The following is a 24,259-nucleotide window of genomic DNA, read 5'->3' on the forward strand; positions in this document are numbered from 1 at the left end:
ACAGATTCTAGAGACTATGAATTTAAGGCAAATCCAGCAATCTTACCTAATACTGGAACCACAGCATAACATGATGCTAAGAATGCTTCTGTGGGAATGCCACTGTCTTCCAGAAGTTCAATGTCACTAAAGCTAAACAATTTGGTGATACAGAGGAGGAAAGATTGAAAACACAACATTAGCATGCTCTGCAGTGCAGAGGCAGTCATGAAAACAGCTGCCCCTCTGTAGGTCAAATCATTTAGCTTCATCTCACAAATATGCCCCAGTGACTGTTCTTCTATTATAACACAGTCTAATAAAATCATTTTCCAAAGATAATCCACCAAAGCAAGCTAAAACTTGTTGACAGAGTATACTCTCACAATCCAGTTCCTTCTTATCCACTGCTTCAGCCAAGGTGAACAGTAAAGCAGATGCTTGGTATGCCACATTCTCTATTCTGTTAGGATACGCCATCCCCTGAAAGGAACACCAAGATTGACTTTCCAGAAGGAAAGCTTGTATCCAACTGTCAGAGATTTTAGAGAGTACAGAATACCTGGTGTTCATGGTACTAAAGAAAGTTGGGATGACTTCTTGGCCTTCTTCCCAGTGGGCTTCTGGAGAGCTGCTTGAGGAGTGTGATTCAGACTGTGCCAAGCGGCTGTCATGATTTCCCAGGTTTTCCGTTCCATCTTCCTTTATCATTTCACTTTGGACTGTAAAGCAGGAGATACCTGTTACTAACCTTTTATTTATATATTATAAGATTAATATATATATATATATTCATTGTTGAACATTTTAAACACAGAAAATATACAGAAAGAAAAATCAGTGAAATACTATACATATACACACAAACAAAATTGAGTTTAAATACATGTAGATTTTCATCCAGCCTGTTTTCACTGAACGGTGTATCATGAATATTTTCATTATCATTCAATACTCTTCAAAACATGGTTTTAATGACCATGTAATATTGAATCATGTTTATGTGGAGGGCATTTAGGTAGTTTCTAAAATTTCAGTATTATAAATAGAGTTCAGCCTCATTATTAGTGTATTCTGTCTTTGTGGATTTGCCTGCTTGCTGAAGTTTATTTGTAATACTAAAATCAACGCTCATGGCACTCTTGCAGTCATTTTGGATACGTGCAGAGTGGTGAAAAAATCTGAGTTACCTGACACGCCTGTTCCCAGCTGAGGTCGAACAAGGTGACATTCTGCCTTCTTGTTTCACCTTTCATACTGTATGCAAATGTGTTTATTTAGTGACATTTTTTTTTGCATTCTTGGGCATTTTGTTGTTGATTTTGCTGTTTAAAAGGACCCCCAAGTGTAGTGCTGCCTAGTGTTCCTAAGCACAAGAAGGCTGTGATTTGCCTTATGGAAAAACACGTGTTATATAAGCTTATATAAGATAAGCTTCGTTCAGGCATGAGTTATAGTGCTGTTGGCCGTGGGTTCAATGTTAATGAGTCAATAATATATATAAACAAGGTGTCTTTTTTTTTTTCCTTTAGGAGGAGGGACTCTTTTCTTTTTAATTTTTATTGGAGTATAGTTGATTTACAATGTTGTGTTAGTTTCAGGTGTACAGCAAAGTGAATCAGTTATACATATACATATATCCACTCTTTTTTAGATTCTTTTCCCATATAGGCCATTACAGAGTATTGAGTAGAGGTCCCTGTGCTATACAGCAGTTCCTTATTAGTTACCTATTTTATATATAGTAGTATGTATATGTCAATCCCAATCTTCCAATTTATCCCTCTCCCCAACAAGGTGTCTTTAAACAGAAACACACAAAACAACAATATGTTCTGATCAGTTGATGAAAATGTGAAAAGAGGCTTGCAGGAACCTAACCATGTATTTCCCCTAGGAGCAACGGTTCAGTATTTGCTAATTCAGTGTTTGCAGTGACTTTACAGAACAAAACTACCATGAGTAATGGGAATTAACTGTAATGTCATAAAGGACATCCCTGTCCATATATATTTGTCTTTAAACTTGACTATTCCCTGAGGACAAATTCCTAGAAAAAAAATTATTGGGTCAAATAAATAATAGCACTGTTTTAATAGAAATTCTCTTGTCTATTATTTACTCAAGGGATAAGACTTCAGTGATGTATGGACTGCTTGTTGCAGGTTAACAGCTATGAAAATGCATCTTTTCTTCCCCCCACTCACCAGAGGAGATGAGGAGGAAACTTTTAAAAAACTTTTATTTTCAAACTATTTAATACACACTTATAACACAATTAAAAACTCTAAGATGGTTGTCATGGACTGATCTGAAGTTGGTTTTAGTAGTTAGAGCCAATGAAATTAGTAAATCGAAAAGGGCAGCTCTTTCAACTACAGGTTATTACCTAAAACTTGGGAATTTGGCTTGATGAACACAGAGACGGCCAGGCGAAAATCTGATGGTGGTTGGTGAATTCGGACATCCTCAGGCCTCACCGGAAACCAGGAGGATGGAAAACTGAACTGCCATAACTCTGCAGAATCTTAAGTCTCACATCATAGCCTATGTTCAATGGACTTTGAAATCCTGAGCAGAAGGTCCTAATACTCATACTCTCTAAAAAGTCGGCACAGACAGCTACAGCTCACTGAAGCCCATGAACATCACAGCTAAGAACAGTGAGTGGAAAACTCCTCTTCATTCTGCCTTTTCAATAGGGGGGTCAGGTGGGATGCCAGAACGTTTTCAAGTGAACTCTGTTATCTTACGAACATCTGCCTCAGGAGCTACCTAGCACGCTGTCTTGAGGTCAATCCCTATCAAGTGTCGCATCATGGATAATGAATCAAAGCCCCATGACCCTTTTATTCAATGGTGTGCCTCACATCTTTTTTGTTTTTACCTGCTACATTATCATCTGTATTTTCTTCACTCGATATGCTGCGATCTGTCTCTGTAGGTTTCAAGCATAAGGAGCTCTTGTTTTTCATTAGGATTTCTTCATCATCATTTATTTCCATATTTAAAGATCCATTCTCACAACTGTTTAACTCTGTTTGCCTAAAATGTTTTTAAAAGGAAAAAAGCCAAAATGTCCAATTATTTGGTCATAAATAGACTGCACAGATAGATCCTATTCTGAGGGATGGGGAAGGGTCCACAACCACAATTACCAACTCCTTTTAACACTGATTAAAAAACAGAATTGTTAAAAAAAAAAAAAAAAAAACAGAATTGTTAAATCAAGCCAAGTCTCTCACCCAACCCTCCTGCCTCCAAGGCAGGTATCCTCCTGTGCTGGGAGCAGGCCTGTCTCCAGGCTGAAGTTCAGAGACCAAAGAGCCACTCATGGCTCCTCATGCACCCTCAGCTGACTCAAACTTCCTGCTCCCCACCAGCAACAGGAAATATTCATTGATAGCACTTTGGTTTTCAATCAGCTTTTGTACAGGAACCACATTCAACACTTTTTCTCACTTTCCTCAGCTTCTCCCTGGAAGGTTTTTTCTCTCTCCTCACCTCTCAAATCACTGGCCACTTCCATTTGTTTGCCTAGCAGTTAACTGTCTAGAAGCCACAAGCTGTGGTCAAGGAAGACAAAAAAAAAAAAAAAAACCCAGGAGGACACAATACATCCTGAGGATCTGTTGCTCTTTAGGGTAACATAAAAGGCTATTCAACATGCAAGTGAAATAACTGATTCTGTTAAAGGGACAATCATAACATCTTATAAATAACTAGACTCAGCCAAATTAGAACAAAACCATTTTCTTCTAATAAGAATAAAGGCAAAAGGTCCAAGCTACATGTTGACTCCAGGAAAAGCATTTGTTTTTCTAAAAAAATACCGTATTTTCAACTTGGCAATTAAAAATATAGGAGTATATTGATGAAATACCTCAAAAGAAAAAAAAATCTACAAAGATGTTCCTAGTAGAAATATTTCGATCAGCAGAAAATTACTAACCAAATGGGGGAACAATCCTTGTACTAAAGAAACAAACAACAGTATATAAAGAGATGAAAATATTAAATAATAAATTGAAAGGACAAATACATGGACAATGTCAAAATAGAGGAATGCTTATATGAAATAATAACTGAATAAAGACCCTAAAAAATAGGAACACAACTGTGTAAACGTGTACTTTTTTTCAGTAGTTCAGATTCTGATATTACGTTCTTTTTCCAACCTGTAAAGCTACCTAAGATTTTTATTTTTAAATGAAACAAAATAGCACTGTCTTTTCTGATAAAACCACCCTTAAATCAATGCTCGGCTCCTTCACAAGAGAGGAGGTTCCAAAACTCAGTACAACAGAGAAATGAAAAGTTATTAGATGTGGTGGGTGAGATCCATATTCCTGGGGAAATGCAAACATCTTCCCCAGTAGTCAGTGCTGAATGAAAGATCTGCAGTGCCTCAGGTTCACCTCTGGTACCATCTCAAGTCATGAGAAAAGCCACCACATGATTTCTTTTCTTTCTTTTTTAAAATTTATTTATTTTAATTAATTTATTATTTTTGGCTGTGTTGGGTCATTGTTGATGCACATGGGCTTTCTCTAGTTGCGGTGAGCAGAGGCTACTCTTCGTAGCTGTGCATGGGCTTCTCAATGCGGTGGCTTCTCTTGTTGCAGAGCACGGGCCCTAGAGCACGTGGGCTTCACTAGATGTGGCGCATGGGCTCTAGAGCGCAGGCTCAATAGTTGTGGTGCACGGGCTTAGTTGCTCCGTGGCACGTGGGATCTTCCCAGACTAGGGCTCAAACCCGTGTCCCCTGCATTGGTGGGTGGATTCTTAACCACTGCACCACCAGGGAAGCCCACCACATAATTTCTTAAAAAAAAAACAAGGAATACCAATATCCTTATTTTTATAATTTTAGAAAGAAGAAAAAACAAAAAATGTTACTGTACCTTTCCAATGAATTATGAATTGGTACAATAGGATGTTTCATCTTTAAAAGAAGCAAAGAAAAGAAAATTCACATGTTAAACTCCCAACAGAATATATTTAGAGTTTTATCACATATGAAAGTGGTAAATATGATCATAACACACACTGCCCCACTCAAGAGGAATAATTTTAGGTCTTTCCAAAAGAAAGGAGTCATTGATCCCAACCAGTCTTTAATAGTTATTCAAATAAGGGTGCCCACATTTCTAAGAAAAAGGAAGATGGTCTTTTGAAGGGCCTAATTACCATACTTATACCCTTGGTGGTTAGCTTTCTTGTAATTACTATTACACTCATTAAATATTATTAAATACCAAACTATGACACAGCATTGTATCAAACACTGGAAGCATAAAGGTAAACAGTATGGGGTTCTTGCCCTTAAGGTAATTTCAATATAGAATAAGGCTAAAGTAGGGGTATGCCTAAAGGAGGAACTCTTAGCCCAACTAATGGATTCAGGGAAAGAGAGATTAAATTTTGAAGGATGAATAAGAGCTAACCAGGGAAAGACAGGTGAGAAGGGCATTCTTGGTACTGGGAAATGGCCCAAAGAAGCGGGGGAGCTACAAGCAGTTAATACGTTCAAGCCAGGTTATGAAAAAGAAAGAGGTTGGTGATGTGGGAAAGGGCTAAGACGTTTTGACTTTAACCTGTAGGCAATGAGGGAGCCACTAAAAGGTTTAGGTAAAGTGGCCCAATTTACACTGCATGAACAGAAACACTGTAGGCTGCCTGGAAGAGTCGAGCTGAAGGCAACTAGTTAGAAGGCTATCACCAATCTCAGCAAGACTCCCTGGACAAGGAGGCCGGAGAGAAGAAACTAGCTACATCAGAGAGAGACATGGTCAGGTGGTAAAACTGCCAACACTAACTGACTGGATACAAGGGACTAAGGGCATATATAATACTGGACATAAAGGAAAGTCCACTACAAAAATGTCTTTATCAGTTGCCAAAGGGTGACGGAGAATTTAGCTCAGTATATCACTTTCTTAACTTTTCATCATGCCCTACTGCAGCCAAGCTGACGTGGTCTGTTACCTTGTTGGACTTGAGCATGGCCAGCTGAGGTGATCCTGGGGGAGTGCGATAGAGCAGCTCAGAAGTGAAGGCTGCATTTGCGATCTGCATGCATTCTTCCAAAGTCTTCAGAAAAGTATTGCAGGTTGATTTCAGCAGAGTTCCCACATCAATTCCCTCCTACAAAACAACCAGAGTGAAGACTCCTTTACCTTGCCAAAAAGGAAAAAGCCCAGTTGTGGAATGTCCTTAGAGGTTTTATCCATCTAATAACGGGTAATAACAATAATCATGTACCCGTCTATTTTGCTGGACAAATACGTGTATCAGTTATAAACGAAAAAGACTGAGCAAGTCCAACTTACCTATTAATCATACTCAGGCCTTACCCTCAATCTGCCCTTCATGCTCACCCACCACTCCAACTGAAGGCAATGACTTCTCTCCACTCAACAACACTATATGACAGCAGTATGTCAGGGGCTAGGCACTGAGCCCTTGTGGAGTTTGCAGTCTATAAGGGGTGGCAGACACCAAACAGAATCACATGGACTGAACACCAGTGGGATCAATGGAAAAATGTCTCTCACTGTCTGAGTAAAAATGAAGTTCTAGAATAGAAGCATTAGAAACCACAAACCACACATTGTTTGCTTTCAGAATGAGTTTTTGGCTTTCAGTACAGATGAGTCTAAGAGGTTTCAGCAACTGGAATTATTCTGAATATCTAATCATTTTTTTCTCCAAGTTATTTCACTTGCTCAGGTTGTTTTTACTCTGGATATTGATATTAATAAGTTGTTCAGGAAACTGAGGCTACCCTCTGACTAGAGAGTTTGGTAACCACATCTTAGTGGTATTAAAGTTACCAGATTGGGCCCAAGATGGAGTCACTCATGCTAAGTCTCACATCAGCAAACCAAAAACTTATCCAAGTTTCTATGCTGGGCTCTCCCAGAAAAGGCAGGCCTAGGTCAACCAATCAGTGCTTGCCTGCTCAGCACAAGTTAGTGTACTGACCTGGCTCCAAGATTTCCCTTTGCTCCGTATAAGAAAAGTAACCCTGCTTTAACCATTCAGCAAATGCCCAGTATAACTTCCTTGTTCCTGCTCACTTTGGTCCATAAAGATCTCTAGTCTGGTACAGTTCTTCACAGCTCCTTTCTATCTGCTAGACTGGATGCTGCCCGATTTATGAATTGCTGAATAAAGCTAATACGATCTTTAAATTTTACTCAGTTGAATTTTGTTCTTTAACCGTAGCCTCTATATTTTCCTCAGTTTTGTATTTCTAACAAGCTAGATGTTACTGGTCGTGAACCACTACTTTTCAGACACCAATTACAACGTGTGGTTTTTTTCCACACCACCAAGAAATTCTTGGACACCAGCCGCGTGTCTTACAATTCTGACACAATTTACCTGGAAATAGTGTCAGATCTCACAGGTTAAGTGCTCAGTCCTACAAGATTGCTCCCCACCCCCACTTCAGACACCAATGGCAAGTTCAGGGTGTCACTTGTGCTACTGACTGACCCACTCCAGACTGAAGATTCCCACAACCCCCTCTTTGTGTTTAATTACTTTGCTGGAGCAGCTCACAGAGCGAAAAGAAACATTTAACTTATTAGGCTGCCAGTATATTATAAAGGGATATAACTCAGGAAGAACCAGATGGAAGAGATGCATAGGGCAAGGCATATGTGGGAAGAGGCTTGGCACTTCCATGCTCCCTGAGTATGCCACTCTCCCCAGTCAACACATATTCACCAACTCTCCAAACCCCATGCTGTGGGTTATGGAAGCTTCCTTAAATGGGCACGATTGATTAAATCATTGGCCAAGGGTGACTGAAGTCAATCTTTAGTTCCTCTCCCCTCCCAGGAGGTGAGGGGGTAGGAATGAAAGTTCCAACCCTCTAATCACTTGCTTGGGTCTAGGGTCAACCAGAGCCTCCATCCTTAGTATTTTCCAACAGTTGCCTCATTAACATAACAAAGACAGTTTTAAAAAAATCACCTGGAAATTCCAAGGGTTTTTTTTGGAGCTCTGTGCCAAAAACTAGACAAAGACCAAACACATATTTCTTATTATAAATCACAATATCATAACCACAGTTTCATTAGCAAGTTCCCAAGGCACTTACTATAAACACTTCCTAGAATTAAAAATTGATGTGTTCATTTTTTCCCTTCCTACTAGACCAGGGCTTCTCTACCTTGGCATCACTGGCATTTGGGGCTGGCTTATTGGAGCAGGGGATATAGGGGGAGTGGCTCTCCTATCAATTGCAGATATTAAGCAGCATCCGGCCTCTACCCCTTAGATGCCAACAGCGCTCCCTCAGTAGTGACAACCAAAAATGTCTCAGACATTGCCCAATGTCTCCTGAGGAGCAAAACTGCTCTGGGTTGAGAATCAATGCTCCAGGCTCTAACATCCCAAAAGCAGGACTGAAGTGTTTTGGTACCCCTCCCATCTCCCTCCCCCAGCACAGTATCTTGTACACAATAGGCAGTTGCTGAATGAGTAAGAGAGACCCCCAAAAAGTGAATGAAAGTGAGTTAAACCACCTTTATTAGAAAATCTTAGAGCACATATATTACTAGTAGCATAGTGATACACTACCTAAGAAAAGTAATTTAAAACCATTAATTATAATCTGCAGATTCTTCATTTTGTGGGCACTGTTTTTCAGATAACTTCTCTGACAGCAGAGCAGAGACCCCTCTCTGGCTAATGTGAACTATTCAATACATAGCTTAACACTAGATAGATCTTTTAATATATGTTTTAGAATAACAATTTAAATAACAATTTCATTAATAAATGATAAAAATCACAATCCTTACTGATGATGGAGAGAAATAAAGAAATAAAGCGGTGTCTCTATCTTTGAAAGCACTAGTCTCTACTCAAGCAGAACATCTATTACAGTGAAATAAAATCCTGTTACAGTCTCATCAGAGGTGACAGATACATATTACTGACAGACATGATGCTGTCACCTTAGGAGCCACATGCGTAGTATAGACGTGGCTCTGCTAGACAGCTAAGGTTATATTTTAGAAAGTTATGCAAACTGGGGAGACACATATTTTAGTACATCAGTACTAAAGTTAAAAGTTCCAAAATTATCAATTAATTAATCCTGAATTCATCCCAGGAAGGAAAACTATATGCTTCCACATGCTGAAATGCACACACTTCTTCTCTTTGTTGAAGTCTGTCACTTTTTTTCTCTGAAAAACAGTAAATTTCAAGGTAGAGATTATGTGAGAAGAAGCAGCACCTGTAAGCAACATCTGGTGCTACTTGTCATGTGGCTAAGAAGAATGGTATTTTACCTCAGAATTGGACACACCAGTTGCGGTCACTTCTTTTGTTTTATCTACTTGCTGAACAAGAAGATCACAGTAGAGTCTTAGTTCCGACATTTTGGTTTTCAAGTTTTCAGTGTTTTCAGCAAACTCTAAATAACAAGATGATGAAAACGTAATTTAATTCCCAGAATAAATAACTGATATACTAGTTAGCATACTATACAGATAAGTGAAATATAACCTATGCCTAAAGTCAGATGTTTATAGTATGGGTTACAGATATGACATAATTGAAGTCATGGGAGCAAGAAAAAGAGAAAAAGGAGATTTCTAGTCTTCTGAAGTAATCTACACTATTTCTTGAGCCAACATATTTAATGATCACCAGTACAGGAAGGAGGAGACAGTATACCTCTGATCCACTTGTGTCAGAACTGGGAACAGTCAAGGGTTCAGGGTTTTGGTCTCAGTTCTGCCACAGTTTTCCTATCTGTAAAATGGGGTCACAGCTATCTATCCAGTGCTCAAAACTGGGAAACAGTGTTCTGTAACATGCAATTACCACTAATAAGACAGCTTGTGAATTCAGAGGACTGGTCCAGCACGCTGCCTGGCAAGGTGAACAGCACCCTCTGCACACCTGCTGCTCCTTCATTAGCACGGCACTCCAGCCATTCTGGCGCTGAGGGCTCGGCTACAATCATAACTGCCTCTGCTTTCTTCTACGTGAAAAAGCTGCACATTACCACCTGATCTGAGTCAGAGCTGACAGTGTCTAGAATTTGCTCTCGACTTAGCATTGAAAACCAACCAACAAATAGGTCATTTTACTGTGTCTACTTGAAGAGTTAAGCACATCTGCCATAGGTGTCATGAGGAAGGTCCCCTGAAACACTTGTTCCCAGAGGCCCCTCTCTCCCACCAAGCTTTTCAGGTGTACATTCGAGGCTGGGGGGCTGGGAAGGCAGAGCTCAGGCAGTAAGCCCTGGCACTCGTGACCCAGGCAAAATAGAAAGTTATGCCATGGTTCTCAGGAGACCTAATGATGTTGAGTTAATGAGCATTAAGCAGCAGCAACCTGACAATTAAGTATCCATCTATCCCAGGAACAGGAAGGGGAAAGCGGGGTGTTAGTGCAGGAAATACCCAGATCCAAGGCTTCTCTGGCTCAGCTACTCTTTACCAAAAGTCAACTTTGTGCCAGACGAGGTACCTCATGGTAATCCTTCTAAGATAGGTAATTACCTCTTTTCAAAATATAAGGAAACTGAAGATTAGAGAGGTTAAGTGACCTATGTCAAGGTCACAAAGCCATGATTTGAACCCAGATGTATCTGGCTCCAAAACCTGCATTCTTTCTACTATGACATGCTAAGAAAGAAGAGTCAGGTATAGACTGTTTAAGGTCCACTGAGATATACAGCACTTGCATGACATAAAAAGCTGGCTATGGCTAGGTGGTCAGAAGCAAGATAACAAATATGGGAACCCAGAGATGCCACTAGGTGATTCCCTGGGTTCCCAGTCCAGAGGACAATCAATACTTGCCTTTTTCTTTCTGGGTCCTGCTGTCTGTCAGGCAAGCCTTGGCTGACCCCAAGGCTACCAGCCACCGTTGTCTCTCAGCCACACTTCTGGCCTTCAGGTAGAAATATTGTTCCCCAGGGATTATCAGGTCCATGCGTGTGTTATCTACAGAATGAACTGGGAGCAAGGCATAGGGAGGTCAGAAACCCAGAAAAGCCCTATCTGGGTAGACACCACTCCACCCCAATTCTTGAGCTTAACTGGCATGCCAGTCACTGACAGCTTCTTCCAAGAGAGGATGTCAGCCCTTACTACTTCTCCTGGTTTATTTATCTCTTCCTAGAGGTCTCTGCTAATGGAGAGGGAAAACTCTGCAATTGGCTCCAAGGTCTCACCAGGACTTTGGCCTAAAAAAGAATCATCTAAATCTCCTTAGGATCGTTTACAAGAGGAGAGAGGAAAAATCTCTCTTCTGGTGTGCATGTGTAAAGTATGCTGCTCTGTGGCCAAAAAGGCTTGATGCAAACAAGTAAGGATGTGCTCTTTATCTCCTTGGGTTATTGAAAAGCCATCAAGAACACAGTATTTTTCCTTTCTACTTTCCTTCACTAGTCTTATCAAAAATGTGAGAATGCCGTTAGAACACTTTAGGAGAAGAAACAAGCAAGCCACACTCTCCTTCACCCCCCAAGCCCCATGCCCCAAATTCCCTTCTAGTCGGTTTCTGAGCCACATCCTCTCAGCATGTCTCAAGATTCTCAAAACCAAGAAGAAAAAGCTATTTGTAAGTCTGTTAGGTGTTTGCTTGTTTAATTTTGAGCATGGTAGTGGTGGTGAGAAGGGGTGTATGTGTCGTGATTTAAACATGGAAGTGTTTGATGTTGCAATAAAAAGACAAATAAGCTTACCAAACTGCCACAAGCCGAGGTGAGCAGGTGACTAAGGAATGAGCACTAGATGTGTGGTTAATAAGCACAATGCTCTCATTTATTCTGACTACCTCTAAACTAACCTCCTTGTAAAAACTTGCTGCAGTTTTAGTCCTTACTTGTAAGACTTTTTCTGGGGGATATAACATTATATATCTTTATACTATGGGAGCAGCAGAGAAAGGCACACAGAAGCCAGTGTTTTTTTTTATTTTGGGGGAGAAACAGAAAGAAAAATAAAACCTGCAAGTGTCTTGGCTTCTCACCTTGAATTTCACACACTGCCATCTGGATGCTCCCTTTGCAACCTTTCCAAGCATCTTCAGGAGAATCATAATAAGATAATATTCCCCCACAGAGAAGGAACCACCGAGGCTGCCAACCTGAAAACAGAAGCAAGAGCATGGTCTCAATTACTGCTTCCCAAGACAAAGGAATAGGATCTAACAAAGGATGCTGGATTCTAGCTCCAAGGAACTTACATTCTGGGGGAAAATTCTAAGGAAGGAAATAAGTTAGAAAAGATCTGTATGTTTGAACTCATTTTTGCATAGAAGTCTGTAAGGATCAGCAATAAATATGGTGATGATTCTCTAGGTAATGGGATTACTTATGATTTTTATTCCTTTTTCCCCCTAATACAGTACTAGTAACCTTTGGTTTTTACTTTTTCTAAGATAAAAGATTATTATTTTCCAAAGATTATTGTTAACATACTTGCTCTCCTCCCCTCTGGTTAAGAAAAATTATTCCAAACCTAGAAATGAGATAAAAGATTATGTTGCCCTTTCTTTTTTTTTTTTTTTTTTTCGGTATGCGGGCCTCTCACTGTTGTGGCCTCTCCCGTTGTGGAGCACAGGCTCCGGACGCACAGGCCTAGCGGCCATGGCTCACGGGCTTAGTTGCTCCGCGGCATGTGGGATCTTCCCGGACCGGGGCACGAACCCGTGTCTCCTGCATCGGCAGGCGGATTCTCAACCACTGCGCCACCAGGGAAGCCCTATGTTGCCCTTTCAACATCATACGAAGTGCTGTCTAATAAGCCTGCATAGGGTCATATGTTCCCTAAGGAAAGATAACCTTAACTTACTATTTGGTATTGATACAATGAAATGGAATAATCTTAAAACATTCAAGGGCTTAACTACTTTTACTTCACAGCATTTCAGGGGACGAACCATATTCAGCGGAAACACACACACACGTCTTATCTAGTCCTCTTACACAACCTATGTTCCAGTCAAACCAAACTCACTTGCTGTATGCCTGCCTCAGGGCTTTTGCTCAAACTGGATCTTCTTCCTAAAATGTCATCTCTGACTACCTCTGCATAAGCCTTGTTAGTCTCCTCATCAGATGTATTTTTTCTTTCTCTGAAATGTCACAGCCTTTTAAGGATACACTTCTCTCACTAGACTCTTCTACAGCTGAGACAGCTGGAGCGAAGGTTGATAGGCACTTTGCGCAGAGCCCCAAGGGCTGCTCAGGTACATACCTGATGGGCCCTTGGGAACTGAATCACACCAGCTAAATACATAAGTCACCAATTGATGTCAAAGTAGTATTGTTAGGGAACCCCTAACTGAAACCGCCCACCCTGGCCAGGCAGAATAATAACTGCTTGCATGAGTTATCTCACAACAGGAGGTCTCAGTAAGAAACACGGAACCGACCAGCTACCACGAGCTGGCAGAAATCAGGAGGGGCCAAAAGGCGGGAGGAGATGCCAGCCATAATATGTCCTGCCGACATCCCAGAAACCCTGACGCTGGAAACCACCTTTACAGAGAGATGCGTGCGTCACCAGGAATTGGACCAAATATGGTCACAAGCAAGATGACTGGCCAGAGACAACCCGGGAGGCTAACCCCATTACCATAAAACCTGAAGTGTGAGCTACGTGGCAGAGCAGTTCTCCTGGGTTGCTTTCCCCGCTGCTCTCCCCCCGGGGGGCCCCTTCCCAATAAAGTCTTTTGCTATGTCAGCATATGTGTCTCCTCGGACAATTCATTCCCGGGTGTTAGACAAGAGCTCACTCTTGGGCCCTGGAAGGGGTCCCCCTTCTGGTAACAGCATCAATTTATTACGTTATAACAGAAGATTAGGACACTTCCTGGAGCACCCATAGCCTAAGATCATAGTTCAGGGAAACTTACATCTTTAATCAGGAGGCTGAATGGTCAGCACTGAATCTAAGCTCGGGCACAAGAGTTAGGTGGCAGGTGAGATGTTTCACTCATCATTTACCTCATCAGGGTCTGCTTTCTAGGAACCAGAACACTCAGGCCTGCTCAGGTACCACATCTCTCACTTCCTTAAACAAAACTGGATAAAGACCAATTCTCAATATCCACCCTCATACCAGTCACTGAAATATCCTTTCCTAAAAGCCTTCTCAACCAAAGATGAGTAATGTATTCCACAACTATGGCTTATGTTCCTCTTCTTCCATCTTATACTGGGGACTTCCTTCCCAGTGATGAACCTAGACCCTTTACTGGACATCAGGAGCCCCACGGCCTTATCTCAACACCCCCACAAGTTGATTACTGGCTAGAAAACCTCTTGGGGTGAACTTGAAAATTTTATTTCAGAAGGTGATGCTTTCTGACCTTGGCTTCAAATTCTACGGAAACACAAACCCGAAGGCTACTGTTCTTGGCACAAACATTACAATCCGGGAAATCGAACTGATCATCAGATTGTCTTGTTGAGTAGATAATCAACACTCCTGGAGTCAGATATTATTAGTGATATTTTAGCCCTTTGCAAGAGAGTCATTATTTATACCTTACACCATCTCCCCTCACTGAAACAGAAGAATCAATTCCTAAGAATCTGAGAAAAGGAAAGGGCCTTTGAAATCACCTAGTCCAACCAGCTCATTTTACAGAGAAGGAAACTAATCCCAGGTAGATTAAGTGACCTATCTAAGGTCACACAGGAAATACACAACAGAGTTGGGAAGAAAACTATGTCTTTCTAACACTGTCCCTCCTGGCATAACAACCCCCAAACCTTGACTCCCCATTGCTAGAAAGCTATCCTGGTATACAGAACAGTAGCGTCTTCTCCCTTACAGCTCAACTCCCATGATTATGTTTGGTGTGAACACTCTCCAAATCCACTATGACTCTCAAGTAGAGGGAGTTCAGCATACCCTCAATTATCATATTTTATCAAATTTAGGACCCCATCTGTATTAGTCTTGGTTCTCCAAAGAAACAGAACCAATAATATGTGTGTATATCTATTTATAATTTATTATAAGGAATTCGCTCATGCAATTATAGAGGCTGAAAAATTCCAAGATCTGCAGTCAGCAAGCTAGAGAATCGGGAGAGCCAATTTGTAATTCCAGTCCAAAAGTCATCAGGCTTGAGACCCAAGAAGAGCCAGTGTTTCAGTGAGACTGAGAAAACAGGAAAAGACCAGTATCCCAGCTCAACAATCAAGCAGGAAGAGTTACCCCTTACTCAGCCTTTTTGTTCTATTTAGGTCTTTGACTGGATGAGATCCACTCACATTAGGGAAAGCGATTTACTTTACTCAGTCTATCAGTTCAAATGTTAATCTCATCCAGAAACACCCTCTGACACACCCAGAATGATGTTAGGTCAAATGTCTGGGCACCCCATGGCCCAGGCAAGTTGACACACAAAATTAACCATCACATACCATTAATTTGAAGATAAACTAAAATATCTGCATGTGATGTGACCGACAAGGCTTAATTTCCAAAATACACAAACAGCTCATACAACTCAATAACAAAAAACAAACAACCCAATCAAAAAATGGGCAGAAGACCTAAACAGTCATTTCTCCAAAGAAGACATACAGATGACCAATAGGCACATGAAAAGATGCTCAACATCACTAATTATCAGAGAAATACAAATCAAAACTACAGTGAGGTATCACCTCACACCAGTCAGAATGGCCATCATTAAAAAGTATACAAATAATAAATGCTGGAGAGGGTGTGGAGAAAAGGGAACCCTGCTACACTGATGGTGGGAATGTAAATTGGTGCAGCCACTATGGAAAACAGTATGGAAGTTTCTTAAAAATCTAAAAACAGAGTTACCGTATGATCCAGCAATCCCACTCCTGGGCATATATCTGGAAAAAACTCTAATTCAAAAAGCTACATGCACCCCTATGTTCACAGCAGCATTATTTACAATAGCCAAGACATGGAAGCAACCTAAATGTCCATCAACAGATGAATGTATAAAGAAGATGTGGTGTGTACACACAGACACACAGACACACACACACACACACACAATGGAATACTACTCAGCCATTAAAAAGAATGAAAAATTCCATTTACAGCTACATGGATAGACCTAGAGATTATCATACTAAGTGAAGTTAATCAGACAGAGAAAGACAAATATCATATGATATCACTTATGTGTGAAATCTAAAATAAGATACGAATGAACTCACAAAACAGACTCTCAGACCTAGATATGGTTATCAAGGGGGAAAGGGGGTGGGGGAGGGATAAATTAGGAGTTTGGGATTAGCAGATGCAAACTACTGTATAGAAAATAGATAAACAACAAGGTCCTAATGTATAGCACAGGGAACTGTATTCAATATCTCTTCTAACAACCTACAATGGAAAAGAATATGAAAAAAAAATATATATATATAACTGAATCACTTTGCTGTATACCAGAAACTAACACATTGTAAATCAATTATACTTCAATTAAAAAAAAACAACAAAAAATAACCTGCCCGTTAAGCAATGACATGATACTCATTCTCAGATGCTTCCTGACTTCAGAGCTGTTGGAATGTGGAAAAAAATGCCTAAAAATTGAAAAAAATCTGGTATAAACTAGGTTTATCTTACAGAAATCTGAAAAATGTTAAATAACCCAAACACACACACACACACACACACACACACACACACACACACAGAGCACAGCATAGCTGCAATATATTTTAAAAGTAGCTTGTAAATGATAATAGTAACTGAAATAATACCTTCTCTGTAATAGGTTCTGTATTTATCTAGGAAAAGTTATAATGACACTAAAAGAGTTCAATTATTTTATTCTGTAGTTTGTAACTATAAAAACTATGACCAAGAAAAACTTTTCCTTAAAGCATAAAGTTCCTAGAATTTTAGAAGGCATGTTAAGAGACCACAGAAGTCTCATTCCCATTATCTGAGATTTAATGGCAGAGCAATGGAGAGTCCAGAGTAATGCGGAGACACACTGCTCTTTCACAATGTACAGTCCTGGGAAGCTCCGATACAGCTCAGGAATGATGGATGAATTGCATGAGAAAAGAGGCATACATGATGAAGAGGCCATTAATGCACTTCCTGTTTTAAATTAATCTGCTGTTACCTTGCTTTGGGTGATGGCTAATTTTATGTATGAACTTGACTGGCCTACCAGATGCTCAGCTAGCTGGTAAACCATTATTTCTGGGTGTGTCTGTGAGGGGGTCTCTGGGAGACATTAGCATTTGGATCAGCAGATTGAGTAAAGATTGCCATCACCAATGCGGGTGGACATCATCCAATCTAATGAGGGCCTGAGTAGAACAGAAAGGCAGAGGAAGGGTGAGTCTCCTCTCTTTGCTGAGCTGCAACATCCATCTTCTGCCCTGGGACACTGGTGCTCCTCATTCTTGGGCTTTTAGACTCAGACCAGGACTTGAACCATCCACCACCCTCGATTCTCAGGCCTGTAAACTCAGACTGAATTGTGTTACCAGCCTTCCTGGTTCTCCAGCTTGCTGAGAAAAGACTGTAGGACTTCATAATCTCCATAACTGCATAAGCCAATTCCTATGATAAATCTCATATGTACATATATGGTTCTGTTTTTCTGGAGAACCCTAATCCACTTGAAAATGATAAAATATTCAAGGTAACAAAAGAGCAGATGAAAACTGTGAGTCTATACCAGTCCCTGATCCATTCAATTACCATTAGACTACCTTCCTGTCCAACCCTACTCCCTTTTTTTTGCCATCCCTCACTAGAGATGGAAAGTGGTGTCAGCAAAACGCCCTGCTTAGAAGATTAGACAAGAAACTTCCATGAGCAGGGAAAAGTTTTAGCTCATATAAGCTACTGCTGCCAGGGATGGGCTAGGAGGATAAAGTATTTAAATGCCAATTTCACATATTTTGTATTACCTTGGATTATTTCACTATAGAAGGGACAGTGGACATTTATTTTTGGCAACCCAGCACCCACCTCCCATGTTTCTGTTCCTGAAAACCCCCTTCTCCACACTCTATCCATGTAGTTTGGGTTGGGCTGACTAGCCCCAGGGTGGGCCTGTGATTCAGGCTTAAATGGAGCTTCACATCCCCTTTCCTCAATAATATGTTCCAAGACAGGCAAGGGACCCAATCAGAAATAATTCTGGGACTTTTGCCGGGACTGGGGAAAGGTGGAAAGAAATGGAGACTGTCTTTCTTTTTTTCTCTGGTCTCAAAGATGTTTACCTGGAGCTTCTGGAAGTCATTTTGCCATCACATGGACCTAGACATGATTTACACATACAAGGAAAGCAGGTGGGAGGATTTGAGGGGGGCAGGGAAAGGAAGAAACAATCTAGATGACATTTTTTGAACACTTCGATCAGACTGTGTAATACCTATAGATAAGATACCCTCTTGACTTTTCAGTTACATGGACTAACAGATGTCCATTTTTCACATCAACACTAAGTTGGATTTTTCTGTACTATTTCTAAGGTATCACACGATTATCTCACTACATGTATAAAAAGCATTTGACAGAATCTAATACCCTTTCATAATAAAAACTCTTAACAAACTAGGTATAGAAGGGAAGTTCTTCAACCTGACAAAGGTATCTACAAAATACCCACAGCTAACATCATACTCAATGACAAAAGACTGGATGTTTTTCTCCTGAGATCAGGAATAAGATAAAGATGCTTGCTTTCACCACTTCTATTCAACACTGCATTGGAGATTCTAGCCAGGGCAATTAGACTACAAAAGGCATCCAGATAGGAAGGGAAGAAGCAAATCTACCTCTATTCACAGACATGCTCCTGTATATTAAAAAAAAAAAAAAAAGGGGAATCCACTTAAAAAACTATTACAATAAATGAGTTCAGAAAAGTTGCAAGATATAAGACCAATACACAAGGAAGACTTTCAAGATGGCAAAGGAGTAAGATGTGCAGATCACCTTCCTCCTCACAAATACATCAAAAATACATCTAGGGCTTCCCTGGTGGCACAGTGGTTGAGAGTCCGCCTGCCGATGCAGGGGACATGGGTTCGTGCCCCGGTCCGGGAAGATCCCACATGCCACGGAGCAGCTGCTCCCATGAGCCATGGCCACTGAGCCTGCGTGTACAGAGCCTGTGCTCTGCCACAGGAGAGGCCACAACAGTGAGAGGTCCGCGTACCGCAAAAAAAAAAAAAAAAAAAAACACACAAAACAAAAAAACATCTACATGTGGAACAACTCCTATAGAACACCTACTGAACACTGGCAGAAGACCTCAGACTTCCCAAAAGGCAAGAAACTCTGCACGTACCTGGGTAGGGCAAAAGAAAAAAAGGAAAAACAGAGACAAAAGAATAGGCACGTGACCTGCATGTCTGGGAGGGAGCTGTGAAGGAGGAAAACTTTCCACACACTAGGAGGCACCCTCACTGGTGGAGACATGGGGTGGCGGGGGCGGGGAGGCTTTGGAGCCACGGAGGAGAGCGCAGTAACAGGGGTGCAGAGGGCAAAGCAGAGGGATTCCCACACAGAGGATCGGTGCCGACCAGCACGCACCAGCCTGAGAGGCTTGTCTGCTCATCAGCTAGAGTGGCTGGGGGCTGGGAGCTGAGGCTCGGGCTTTGGAGGTCGGATCCCAGGGAGAGGACTGGGGTTGGCTGCGTGAACACAGCTTGAAGGGGGTTAGTGTGTCACAGCTAGCCGCAAGGAGTCCAGGAAAAAGTCTCAAACTGCCTAAGAGGAAAGAGACCACTGTTTCAGGGTGCGCGAGGAGAGGGGATTCAGAGCACCGCCTAAACGAGCTCAAGAGATGGGCACGAGCTACGTCTATCAATGCGGACGCCAGAGATGGGCATGAGTTGCTAAGGCTGTTGCTGCAGCCACCAAGAAGCCTGTGTGCAAGCACAGGTCACTATCTGTACCTCCCTTCCCGGGAGCCTGTGCAGCCCACCACTGCCAGGGTCCTGTGACCCAGGTACAACTTCTCTGGGAAAACACATGGCATGTCTCAAGATGGTGCAACGTCACACGGGCCTCTGCCGCCACAGGGTCGCCCCGCATTCCGTACCCTGCCCTCCACCCAGCCTGAGTGAGGCAGAGCCCCCTAATCAGCTGCTCCTTTATTAACCCTGCTGTCTGAGCAAAGAACAGACACACTTAGAAGACCGACACGCAGAGGCAGGTCCAAAACCAAATCTGAACCCTGGAAGCTGTGCGAACAAAGAAGAGAAAGGGAAACATCTCCCCGAAGCATTGGGAGCAGCGGATTAAATCTCCACAATCAACCTGATGTACCCTGCATGTCTGGAATATCTTAATAGATAATGAATCATCCCAAATTGAGGAGGTGGACTTTGGGAGCAACTGTAGGCTTCAGGTTTGCTTTCTGCATCTAATTTGTTTCTGCTTTTATGTTTATCTTAGTTTAGTATTTAGAGCCTATTACCATTAGATTTGTTTATTGATTTAGTTTCTCTTCTTTTTTTATATATACAAATATATATTTTTTCTTTTTCTCTTTTTGTGAGTGTGTATGTGCATGCTTCTTTGTGTGATTCTATCTGTACAGGTTTGCTTTTACCATTTGTCCTAGGGTTCTGTCTGTCCGTTTTCTTTTAGTATAGTTTTTAGCTCTTGTTATCACTGGTGTATTTGTTTATTGGTTTGGCTGCTATCTTCTTTTTTTTAAAAATTACTTTTAAAAACTTTAATTATGTTTCAAAACTTTTGACTTTAATAACTTTATTTATTTCTTTTTCTTTTTTTTTCTCCCTTTTCTTCTGATCCATGTGGCTGACAGACTCTTGGTGCTTCGGCCGGGTGTCAGGCCTGAGCCGCTGAGGTGGAAGAGTTGAGTTCAGGACACTGGTTCACCAGAGACATCCCAGCCCCTCATAATATCAAATGGTGAAAGCTCTCCCGGAGATCTCCATCTCAAAGCCAAGATCCAGCTCCACTCAATGACCAGCAAGCTACAGTGCTGGACACCCTATGCCAAACAACTAGCAATACAGGAACACAGCCCCACCCATTAGCACAGAGGCTGCCTAAAATCATAATAAGGTCAGACACGCCAAAACACACCACCAGATGTGGACCTGCCCATCAGAAAGACAAGATCCAGCCTCATCCACCAGAACACAGGCACCGGTCCCCTCCAGCAGGAAGCCTACACAACACACTGAACCAACCTTACTCACTGGGGGCAGACACCAAAAACAACGGGAACTACGAACCTGCAGCCTGCGAAAAGGAGACCCCAAACACAGTACGTTAAGCAAAATGAGAAGACAGAGAAACACACAGCAGATGAAGGAGCAAGGTGAAAACCCACTAGGCCTAACAAATGAAGAGGAAATAGGCAGTCTACCTGAAAAAGAATTCAGAATAATGATAGTAAAGATGATCCAAAATCTTGGAAATAGAATGGAGAAAATTCAAGAAACGTTTAACAAGGACCTAGAAGAACGAAAGAGCAAACAAACAATGATGAACAACACAATACATGAAATTAAAAATTCTGTAGAAGGGATCAATAGCAGAATAACTGAGGCAGAAGAACGGATAAGTGACCTGGAAAATAAAATAGTGGAAATACCTACTGCAGAGCAGAATAAAGAAAAAAGGTTGAAAAGAATTGAGGACAGTCTCAGAGACCTCTGGGACAACATTAAATGCACCAACATTCGAGTTATAGGGGTCCCAGAAGAAGAAGAGAAAAAGAAAGGGACTGAGAAAATATTTGAAGAGATTATAGTTGAAAACTTCCCTAATATGGGAAAGGAAATAGTTAATCAAGTCCAGGAAGCACAGAGAGTCCCATACAGGATAAATCCAAGGAGAAACACGCCAAGATACATATTAAACTATCAAAAATTAAATACAAAGAAAAAATATTAAAAGCAGCAAGGGAGGGGCTTCCCTGGTGGCACAGTGGTTGAGAATCCGCCTGCCGATGCAGGGGACACGGGTTCGTGCCCCGGTCTGGGAAGATCCCACATGCTGCGGAGCGGCTGGGCCCGTGAGCCTTGGCCGCTGGGTCTGTGCGTCCGGAACCTGTGCTCCGCAATGGGAGAGGCCACAACAGTGAGGCCCACGTACCACAAAAAAAAAAAAAAAAAAAAAAAAAAAAAAAAAGCAGCAAGGGAAAAACAACAAGCATACAAGGGAATCCCCATAAGGTTAACAGCTGATCTTTTAGCAGAAACTCTGCAAGCCAGAAGGGAGTGGCAGGACATATTTAAAGTGATGAAAGGGAAAGACCTACAACCAAGATTACTCTACCCAGCAAGGATCTCATTCAGACTTGATGGAGAAATTAAAACCTTTACAGACAAGCAAAAACTAAGAGAATTCAGCACCACCAAACCAGCTTTACAACAAATGCTAAAGGAACTTCTCTAGGCAGGAAACACAAAAGAAAGAAAAGACCTACAATAACAAATCCAAAACAATTAAGAAAATGGTGATAGGAACATACATATCGATAATTTCCTTAAATGTAAATGGATTAAATGCTCCAGCCAAAAGACACAGACTGGCTGAATGGATACAAAAACAAGACCCTTATATATGTTGTCTACAAGACACCCACTTCAGACCTAGGGACACATACAGACTGAAAGCGAGGGGATGGAAAAAGATATTCCATGCAAATGGAAATCAAAAGAAAGCTGGAGTAGCAGTTCTCATATCAGACAAAATAGATTTTAAAACAAATACTATTACAAGAGACAAATAAGCACACTACATAATGATCAAGGGATCAATCCAAGAAGAAAATACAACAATTGTAAATATTTATGCACCCAACATAGGAGCACCTCAGTACATAAGGCAAATACCAACAGCGATAAAAGAGGAAATCGACAGTAACACAACCATAGTAGGGGACTTTAACACCCTACTTTCAACAATGAATAGATCATCCAAAATGAAAATAAATAAGGAAACAGAAGCTTTAAATGATACATTAAACAAGATGCACTTAATTGATATTTATAGGACATTCCATCCAAAAACAACAGAATACACTTTCTTCTCAAGTGCTCATGGAACATTCTCCAGGATAGATCATATCTTAGGTCACAAATCAAGCCTTGATAAATTTAAGAAAATTGAAATTGTATCAAGTATCTTTTCTGACCACAACGCTATGAGACTAGATGTCAATTACAGGAAAAAAATCTGTAAAACATACAAATACATGGAGGCTAAACAATACACTACTTAATGACGATGAGATCACTGAAGAAGTGAAAGAGAAAATCAAAAAACACCTAGAAACAAATGACAATGAAAACACAATGAGCCAAAACCTATGGGATGCACCAAAAGCAGTTCTAAGAGAGAAGTTTATAGCAATACAGTCCTACCTTAAGAAACAAGAAACATCTCAAATAAACAACCTAACCTTACACCTAAAGCAATTAGAGAAAGAAGAACAAAAAAACCCCAAAGTTAGCAGAAGGAAAGAAATCATAAAGATCAGATCAGAAATAAATGAAAAAGAAATGAAGGAAACGATAACACAGATCAATAAAACTAAAAGCTGGTTCTTTGAGAAGATAAACAAAATTGGTAAACGATTAGCAGGACTCATCAAGAAAAAGAGGGAGAAGACTCAAATCAATAGAATTAGAAATGAAAAAGGAGAAGTAACAACTGACACTGCACAAACAGAAAGGATCATGAGACATTACTACAAGCAACTCGATGCCAATAAAATGGACAACCTGGAAGAAATGGACAAATTCTTAGAAATGCACAACCTTCCAAGACTGAACCAGGAAGAACTAGAAAATATGAACAGACCAATCACAAGCACTGAAATTGAAACTGTGGTTAAAAATCTTCCAACAAACAAAAGCCCAGGACCAGATGGCTTAACAGGCGAATTCTATTCAAACATTTAGAGACGAGCTAACACCTATCATTCTCAAACTTCCAGAATATAGCAGAGGGAGGAACACTCCCAAACTCATTCTACGAGGCCACCATCACCCTGATACCAAAACCAAACAGAGATGTCACAGAAAGAAAACCACAGGCCAATATTACTGATGAACATAGATGCAAAAATCCTCAACAAAATACTAGCAAACAGAATCCAACAGCACATTAAAAGGATCATACACCATGATCAAGTGGGGTTTATCTCAGGAATGCGAGGATTCTTCAGTATATGCAAATCAATCAATATGTTAAACCATATTAACAAATTGAAGGATAAAAACCATATGATAATCTCAATAGATGCAGGAAAAGCTTTTGATAAA

The 24,259-nt window shown here is 40.9% G+C and overlaps 1 protein-coding gene across 6 annotated transcripts in view; it reads right to left on the bottom strand.

The window, feature by feature from the left end:
• PLEKHA8 (pleckstrin homology domain containing A8) overlaps window positions 1-24,259 on the bottom strand; it is a 128,026-nt gene that overhangs the window by 61,122 nt on the left and 42,645 nt on the right. For all 6 annotated transcript variants that reach the window (XM_067042409.1, XM_067042411.1, XM_067042407.1 and 3 more), the window contains 8 exons: window positions 11,992-12,108; window positions 10,818-10,973; window positions 9,294-9,418; window positions 5,968-6,126; window positions 4,884-4,924; window positions 2,867-3,024; window positions 542-701; window positions 47-132 (listed from right to left, as the gene is read on the bottom strand). In XM_067042409.1, the coding sequence (XP_066898510.1) occupies window positions 47-132; window positions 542-701; window positions 2,867-3,024; window positions 4,884-4,924; window positions 5,968-6,126; window positions 9,294-9,418; window positions 10,818-10,973; window positions 11,992-12,108 (1,002 nt within the window). The remainder of the gene's footprint in view (window positions 1-46; window positions 133-541; window positions 702-2,866; window positions 3,025-4,883; window positions 4,925-5,967; window positions 6,127-9,293; window positions 9,419-10,817; window positions 10,974-11,991; window positions 12,109-24,259) is intronic.

Source organism: Kogia breviceps, chromosome 9, assembly GCF_026419965.1.
Source record: "Kogia breviceps isolate mKogBre1 chromosome 9, mKogBre1 haplotype 1, whole genome shotgun sequence".
Lineage (NCBI taxonomy): Eukaryota > Metazoa > Chordata > Mammalia > Artiodactyla > Physeteridae > Kogia > Kogia breviceps.